We start from the raw sequence: 7,938 nt of genomic DNA on the forward strand, positions 1-7,938 counted from the left end.
TGGATAAAACTTAGGAATCAGGAAAAGTGTCCTGCATCCCTCCTCCCCCCAGTGCCCAGGCTGCTCAGCTCTGCTTTCTTGGCCACACAGCTCCATGGAGGTAAGGCCGGCGCAGGGCAGTGGCTGTCCAGGTGTTCCACCTCCTTGAATAATGGGTCCCTTCTCACTCTCCGGGCATCTTGGCCCCACCTTAGGCCCTTCCGAGCTCCAGGGTGAAAACAAACAGCTGAGGGAGCAGAGTGGAGTGTGTCCTAGGGCGGCAGTCCCCATCCCCCCACCCCCTGCCTGGTGCACCAGGCACTATGACACAGAGCACAAAGTAGAAATATCTTTGTCACCTGTCGGGCCTCGGGCAAGTCCTTCAACCATGGGAGTCTCACTTCCTCTGCTGTAGGATGGGGATCCTAATAGCCAGAAGGCCGGGGTACGGTTGACACAGGGCCGGCACACAGTAAGTGCCCCAGATGTGGTGGGGGGAGTGGGTGCTATGATGCTGGGACCAGGGCAGGGGAGGGAAGGTCCTGAGGGTCTTGCCGAAGACATGGAGAGGGCCGAGGACCCTGGGCCCAGGAGCAGTGTGGGAGCCGAGTCTCGAGTGTCAGCCCCACCTTGGGGCAAGGCCAGCACTTGGGCTAAACGGCAATCCTTCTGCTCCTCAGTGTCTGAGGACTCTGCCCCCGGAAGTGGTGGCTGGAGCACACCATGGAGCTGGCCCTTACTGCCATCCTGCTCTCCCTCCTCCCCATGGCCCTCCAGGAGAGCACCCCCGCTCTCCCAGCCAACTTCTCCCCGCCCAATGCCTTTGCCATAAGCCTGGATTCAGGTAGGACAGATACGGGGGCCGGGGGGGGGGGGGGCAGGCACTGCAGGAGAGAGTGCCTGAGTGTTGGGGGCAGATCAAGAGGCCTGTGTAATGCCTTCCCTGCCCCTTATGCCCTGTGCCCGGGCAGGTCCTCTAAGGAACCCAGGGGTCGGGAGGGGGCTCTCCTTCGGACCCCCCAGACCTCCGCACCTTCACCGCCTCCACCGGCCAAGCGCAGATGATGTGGCACGCACTGTGCGGCAGGCAGGAGCATTGGACCAGCGGCTCACAACTCCCCTCTTCCCACCGAGCCTGCAATAACCACCCAGGCCCCCAGCTCCCACTTCCCCCAACTCAGCTGCTGTGCAACGCGCCCCCCCCCCCAGGGCCAAGTCCTTTCCTAGAGCGGAAGGTCCTACATCACAAGGAATTCCACCTTGTAGAGCCCGAGGAGGGACCAGGTGCCAACCTGTGAGCCCCAGGGATTAGGAGGGTCGTTCTGTGGGGCCGGGGAGCCAGACGGGACCACGCCTAGCCTGCCCATGGGCTCCCCCTGCAGTGTGTGGACGCCCACGTGTGTCAGGCCGCATCATGTCGGGGCAGAATGCCAAGCTGGGCCAGTGGCCGTGGCAGGTCAGCCTGAGGGAATATGGACAGCACGTGTGTGGGGGTTCCCTGATCGCTGAGGACTGGGTGCTGACTGCAGCCCACTGCTTCGACCAGTGAGTATCTTCCGAGGGCACAGGTGGGAGCAGGGGGTAGCCAGGACCGGCCCTTCACCCCCCCAACACCCTCCCTTCCCCATTTAAACTACAGCCTTCGGTGCATCTGGCATTAGATGGGGGAAATATGCTCCTGGGGCGTCACTTATCCACTTCCATGGGCCACCTCCCAAGAAGTGATTCATTTCCCAGAGACCAAAGGCTCCCCTATGGGGATCTCTTGAGAAGATGAGGCCTCCAGTCCACTGCTCAGCAGCTGGGCGGCAGTGACTGCCTCTCAAGCCTGGTTCACACTCACCAGACAGGGCGGTGGGGTCCATGTAGGGGTGTCTTGAGGAATAAACAAGGTCCTTTTCGTTTCTGGCACGTGCTCTGCTTGCAAAGTTGTCCGTCTATAATGTTAGGACCCTCAAATCAAGATGGCCCCTGGCCCCCACCCATGAGACCCTGGGTCTCCTGACCCCTGGACTCTCCCACCTCCAGGAAGCAGCCCCTATCTGCCTACGTCGTGCTGCTGGGCTCCCTCTCCTCCTACCCCCAGGCTGGGGAGCCCCAGGAGCTCCAAGCCGTGGCCCAGTTCATCACCCACCCAGAGTACTCGGAGGAGAGCAACAGAGGGGACATTGCCCTGGTGCAGCTGGCCTCCCCTGTCACCTTCAGTGACCTCATCCTTCCAGTCTGCCTCCCCAAACCTGGAGACCCCCTGGGTCAAGGCACCTGGTGCTGGGTCACTGGCTGGGGGAATGTCGACTTGAATCAACGTAAGGACACCCATGCGGGGGAGGAGGGGAGGGGAGGGGGGAGGTGGGGACCAGGGCTGTTAGGGCCTCCCTAGGGCCCTCTCTCCTCCGGCACCTGCCTCCACACTCATAAAGAGTGGATGTGAAGCCTGCACACACTGATGAGGGCACAGCAGAGGGGAGCCACAGAAATACTGCCACCCCAGACCCTTGCTCGGGCTCCCCACTCTGCCCTCCCAGCCACACGTCACCCCTGCCCTCGTGGCACAGGAGCCAGGGCCTGACTGCCTGGCCTCCATGTGGGCTGGGTGACCCCCACCAGCCTCGCTGGGCTGTGGCTTCCCCCTGTGACGAGCAGAGACTCCAGTGCTAACCTCGTGCGGAGGATGAGGCATTGCAGCCTTTTCCCACAGGGCGGGGCAGGAGTGAGGTCTGGGAACACAGGACGACCGCCTGGCATCGGGGGCCCCGGACCTCCACGACAAACAGGCACAGGCCTGGGGGCTTCAAACCGCAGAAATGTAGGCTCTCACAGTTGAGGACGGTACGAGTCTGAAGTCGAGGTTTTGGCCGGGCCAGGATCCTCCCTGCTCCTTCGAGCGTCAGGTGGCACCTGGTAGCAGTCCCTCGGCTGGTGGCTGCGAGCCCCAGCCTGCCTCCATTTTCACACAGCCTCTCCCCCATGTGTCTCTGTGTGTCCCCTGCCACCCCCCCACCCCGGGCCTGGGAGGGCAGCCACACCTGAGGGGAGCTCCACATCTCCGCGCATGCCCTGCCAGACAGAGGAAGGGGGCAGCTCTTCCTCGGGTTTTGAATATTCAACACAGGCTCCCCTCGCCCCCCCCAGCCCCCCCGCCCCGGGCTCAACGCAGGCCCTGGATCCTCAGATCCTCAAGAAGCGGAGGAGTGGCCTGCAGAAATGACAAGGAACGGCTTCTTGTCAGCAGTCCGGCTGAGCGCGGGAGCGCAGGGACGGGTGGGCGGAAGGCCAGCAGGCGGCCGCCTGCCGTCTGAGCACCGTTCTGCTCCCCACCCCAGCACTGCCCCCGCCCTTCACCCTGAAGGAGCTGCAGCTGCCCCTCATTGACGCCCAGACCTGTGACGCCTACTACCACGAGAACTCCAACGTGCCCATCGAGCTGCCCATCATCCTCGAGGATATGCTCTGTGCTGGCTTCGAGAGTGGCCAGAAAGATGCCTGCGGGGTGAGCAAGCAATCCCAGTGGGGGGTGGAAGCGGGATCTCCCACTCCCCAGCACCCCTGCCCCCCCCCAGGGTGGAGGAGGGCAACGTTGCTTTAAATACCAGTCAATTCAAATAGAAAAGCATATTCTCGCACCCTGCCTCCCTTTAAATGTATCATATCAATATTATCAGAATGTGAAAAACTTCAAAAGTGCTTAAGCAAACTGTGACCATATCCCCATCCCTAAAGCTTTTCTTTGGGGGCCAGAAATGTCCTTTTTTTCTTTCCCAAAAAGAACCTCAGGGCCTCTGAGCAGACTGTCCTGAGGAGCTGGTCACTTCTGGGCTGGGTTGGTGTCTTCTTTCTTTGTCTGCTTTTACAAGCAAAACACGCTTTATCTCAAGTGCCCTCTTAGTATTGTTTTATCGTAGACTTTTTCATCCAAAATGAAGCAAACAGCATTATTAGCAACACAGAAATGCCCCCCTGAGCCCCTACTCTGACACGCACGGTCGTATTTAGAGAACACAGCATTTCCCTGGCACTGCTTCTCCCATCTGCCAGAGATTTTGCCCTGAATTCCCAGACCTCCATTGCCTTCCAGAAACATCCAACCCACCAATCCTCCGTCCACTAGACCTAGCTAGCCGTGTTGAAGGGAGGTTGGTGGGCCTGGGGAGACCCCTGGGAACTTCCTTTCCCCTCGTGTGCCCTATGCTTCCAGACTCCTCCTTTCTCCCTAGGGTGACTCCGGGGGCCCGCTGGTTTGCAACCTTGATGGAGTCTGGACCCAGGCAGGCATCGTGAGCTGGGGGTTTGCCTGCGGCCTCCCCAAAAAGCCGGGAGTCTACATCAACGTCAGCATGTACACCACGTGGATTGCCAGCACCATGCAGAGCTCCGACCTAGACATGGAAAACTCCTCTCCACACCTTGCTGGGCTCTTTGTCCCCACCATGCTGTTGGTTCTGGGGCTGCTGGGGGACACGCTTGCATCCCTGGGGCTTGCCTAACCAGGCAGACAGCCCTGCGGACTTGGCCTCTGCAATGTAAACTGAGGCCTTTTCTCTGCTGTCTGTCAGCGTCTGGCAGGAGACCCCTGCCCAACCGCCCCCCCCATGGCTGCCTTCCACCACTCTCCCCAGCTTCCACCCTCCGGGACCTTCTCTGGCCCCTCCCCTCCCCCATCTCCCCCACTTCAGACCCCACGGCCTTTGGCCCAGCCCCACCTTTCTCGTGTCCCCCATAGGCCTTAAGCTGCCCTCACCTTCCCTGCCAGCCTGGGAACCCCTGGGGACAGAGCCTGGTTCTCCTGCTCCTCACCCATCATCCAAGTCTGAGTCCCAGGGTGCACACATGTTCGGGGATTCCTCTGGGGGCTTGAGGGACTCTTGGAACTGGGGTTTCCAGGCCCCCGTGCTGGGCTGGTGCCTTTGCAGTCCTGTTTTATCTGAGAGGCAATAAACACAAGCTGGCTGGTGGAAGGACATTCCTCTCTGTGCCTCCAGGCCCCAGAGAGGGTCCGGGAAGACATCGCCCATTTGCGGGAGCTTTTTCCCCAAGGTGCCCCTGGATGCTCACAGCAGCCCTGAGAGGCGCACGGTACTATTATTTCCAGTTTTTCAGACAGGGAAACTGAGGCTGAGGGTGTCAAGCTCTAGGGCTTGCCGAGCCCACTCGCTCCGGCAGCCCTGTCCCTAGGCTCAGTGGGTGGCAGAGCAACACATCTTGGGGTCAGGGCAGGGCTGGGGGCGAATCCATCCACCCCAGGCGTGAGCCTCGAAGGCTCAGAGCCAGGCTATGCTTGCTGTCCCCCTCGCTCCCTCTTTCCCCAGCCTGCCTCTCCAGGGGAGCCTGGGACCCACTGGAGATGTGTGAGCCAGCAGCAGCAGCGGGAGGACAGGGCACAGGGCTGGGACCTCGGGCAGCGGCAGGGCGGCGGGGTTGTTTATATCTGGGGCAGGAGATGGGAGGACAGGAGCGCAGGCTGAGCCCGTTCTGGTGGGAGCCTCAGCCTCCGTTCTGGGACAGCGCCCACCCTGGCCCATGCCTGGCTCTCCTGCCTGCAGGTGAGCCGAGTGGTCACACCCTTCAGTGGCCCCCCCCCCGGGCAGCATGCCAAGAACCCTTCACCCTCAGCAGCCCCCCCCACCCCTCCAGTGCTTTCTGCACAGCGTCCCCTGTCCCTGCTGCAGAGCCCATCAGAACCCTGCACCCCTCTCCGGAGCCCTCTCTGGATGCACAGGGCCTGCGTGTCCTTGTCAGGGCTGTCTCCCGATGGCCAGAGAGCCAGCCCTGGACCTCTCTGGGACGGGGAGCAGCTGTGCACGTAGGATGGGGGGCTGTGGTGAAGGACGGCCCGAGCCCCGAGCCCCGATCCCCGGGTGTTAGAGCAGGCCCCCTGCACTGCCCGCCCAGGGGTGGGGGGGAGAGGAGCCTGAGCCGGATCATCTGGCGCCCACAGCTACGGGCTGACCATCAGGGTCATGGCTGCCGTCACCACAGCCCCGAGGCCCCAGACACTACCCGTATCCAACACGTGCCAGCCGGGCACACCAGGGAGGAGTACAAGCCCCTCGTGCAGGTCCAACCACAGCTGCTGCTCATCTTCTCCGGTGCTTCCCTTACGGGCACCTCGGGGGGGTGGCAGCGAGTGTGGCAGCATGCATGGGGGAGGGAGAGGAGGATGTGCTGCCCCCTCGCCTACCCGGAGGGGTCTCCGGGACCTCCCTGAGCCTTGCACACCCTGCCTCGCGATCCCCAAGGAGCATGGAGGGGACACCTGATGCAGCGCATGGTCACTGGGCCACTGACGACCGCCCCCCACCCCGTGCTCCTCCATGCCACTCCTCCCAGGCCAGGAGACCTGGAAGCCCTCTCGGGCGGCAACAACAGGGACCTGGCGAGCCAGAGCCCCTCCTGGGAGATGCTCTGCCAATCCGCATCCTTCCTTTTCTACCTGTTCTCCTTCCACCCCTCCCTTCCTTGGCTCTCCATCAACTCTTCAGTTCCACATACACCTAGCCTGTCACACATGGGCCCTGGAGGCCAACAGCCAGATGCACATGTGCCCAAATGTCATTTTGCATATTGCTAACTTCTAGGAAGAAAATACAGGGGGACAGTGAGACAGACAGTCGGGGGGCGGGAGGGGGGCGTGGAGCTCACTGCAGATGGGAAGGGAGCAGAGAAACTTGGCTGAGGGGTGACTTTAACACCAAGATGTGAACACCACCAAGAAGCCTGCCATGTGACCATCCGGGAGAGGAGTCTGCAGGGACAGGCCACCCCAGGCTGGAGCAAGCTTGGAGTTCACTAGGAAAAGACAGCTGGGGAGGGGACAGGATTTGGGGGGAGGTGGTCAGAGGGGCTGTTGAGGGCTGGGGGAGCTTGGACCTGCGGCTGGAGCGATCCTCCGGGCTCTCTGTGCAGCACCAGCAGGGTGTTGGGGGCACCCGACTTGGGCAATGTGCCACACTGGGCCCCAGCCGTAGGGAGCTCACAGGAGACTGGCCAGTTACGAGTGCTGTGGTGCCAAAGGCCACAGAGGGGGAGCATGTTAGCGAAAATCTTGCTCCCTTGCCGTGCCTGGGGACCCAGGCCCTACCCAGCCATGTCCTCCCACAGGGACCTGTTCTGTCCCTGAGTCCACCTGGCTGAGCCCATGCCCACCGCCCCTCACTGCAGGTGACTTGGTGGGGACCACACCAGTGTGCAAAGTCGACGGGGTGAGGTGACAGGCCAGCTTCAATCCCTGGAGAAGGTTCCGAGGTCACCCACCACCCAGAGTCTCTCACTAGCGACGCCCTCGATGTGCCTGGCCAAGGGCACCACATGGAGCTCTCCTCCTGGTCCTACAGGGAGGGGTGCTGGCTCTGCCTGCTCCTGTCTCCAGCGCCTGACCCCTTGGCCACTCACCACCAGGCCCAGCTGAACTTGGGCTAGGCCCAAGACCCAGGGCTCCCACAGAGTGGACACCCCTGCCTATCCAGACTGGCCCCCCTGCCTGGACAGACCCCAGAAGCCAATGCTGCCAAACTCATGACTTTGTGAATCCCACCAAATCCCTTGGCAGTGCTCAGGACACAGACAGGGGCACCAACAAGGCACAGCCCTTCCAAAAGCCCCATTGAGAGCATCTCTGGTCACAGGGACGCTGGGATGGATAACCTCGTGACATCTCTCTCATTTAGGCCATTTTTCCCCCCAAGGACCCCAGGCAAGAAAGAAAGTTTGCAAAAGGCAGTTTCAACCTCCAAAATTTAAATTGGAGGAGGATGAGGAGGCCTGGGGCCTGCCACCAGGGGACAGCCTGTGTTGGCAGCGACTAGCCTGGCTGTGGGCTCAGGGAGGGACAAGACCCGAGACCATCATTTTCCTCAAGAAAAAAAAAGGATCTTCTTTTCTTGGCTCAGCCCGATCCTGCCAGGCCCCCGACGGGCGCTCAAGGAGGCCGTGTTAATGTGTTCTCACGGGAGTCCCGGCTGT

At 61.5% G+C, this 7,938-nt stretch overlaps 1 protein-coding gene across 1 annotated transcript; it reads left to right on the forward strand.

Moving 5' to 3' along the window:
• The first annotated feature begins 330 nt into the window (after positions 1-330).
• On the forward strand, positions 331-4,478 carry LOC112828418 (serine protease 33-like). The gene is made up of 6 exons (XM_073890641.1): positions 331-451; positions 660-823; positions 1,362-1,524; positions 2,008-2,285; positions 3,303-3,469; positions 4,194-4,478. The coding sequence occupies exons 2-6, from the start codon at positions 703-705 to the stop codon at positions 4,461-4,463; spliced, it is 999 nt and encodes a 332-aa protein (XP_073746742.1). The 5' UTR covers positions 331-451; positions 660-702; the 3' UTR covers positions 4,464-4,478.
• The last annotated feature ends 3,460 nt before the right edge of the window (positions 4,479-7,938 follow it).

The sequence above is a fragment of the Callorhinus ursinus genome, unplaced genomic scaffold, assembly GCF_003265705.2.
Source record: "Callorhinus ursinus isolate GAN/ISIS: 27379988/994484 unplaced genomic scaffold, GSC_fseal_2.0 scaffold1485, whole genome shotgun sequence".
Taxonomy (NCBI): domain Eukaryota; kingdom Metazoa; phylum Chordata; class Mammalia; order Carnivora; family Otariidae; genus Callorhinus; species Callorhinus ursinus.

Excerpts from the sequence above, each read along its gene's own strand:
- LOC112828418 (XM_073890641.1), top strand. The coding sequence starts at position 703 with ATGGAGCTGGCCCTTACTGCCATCCTGCTCTCCCTCCTCCCCATGGCC. Across the intron at positions 2,286-3,302 it reads GAATGTCGACTTGAATCAAC|CACTGCCCCCGCCCTTCACC; the intron begins GTAAGGACACCC and ends TCCCCACCCCAG. Across the intron at positions 3,470-4,193 it reads GCCAGAAAGATGCCTGCGGG|GGTGACTCCGGGGGCCCGCT; the intron begins GTGAGCAAGCAA and ends CTTTCTCCCTAG.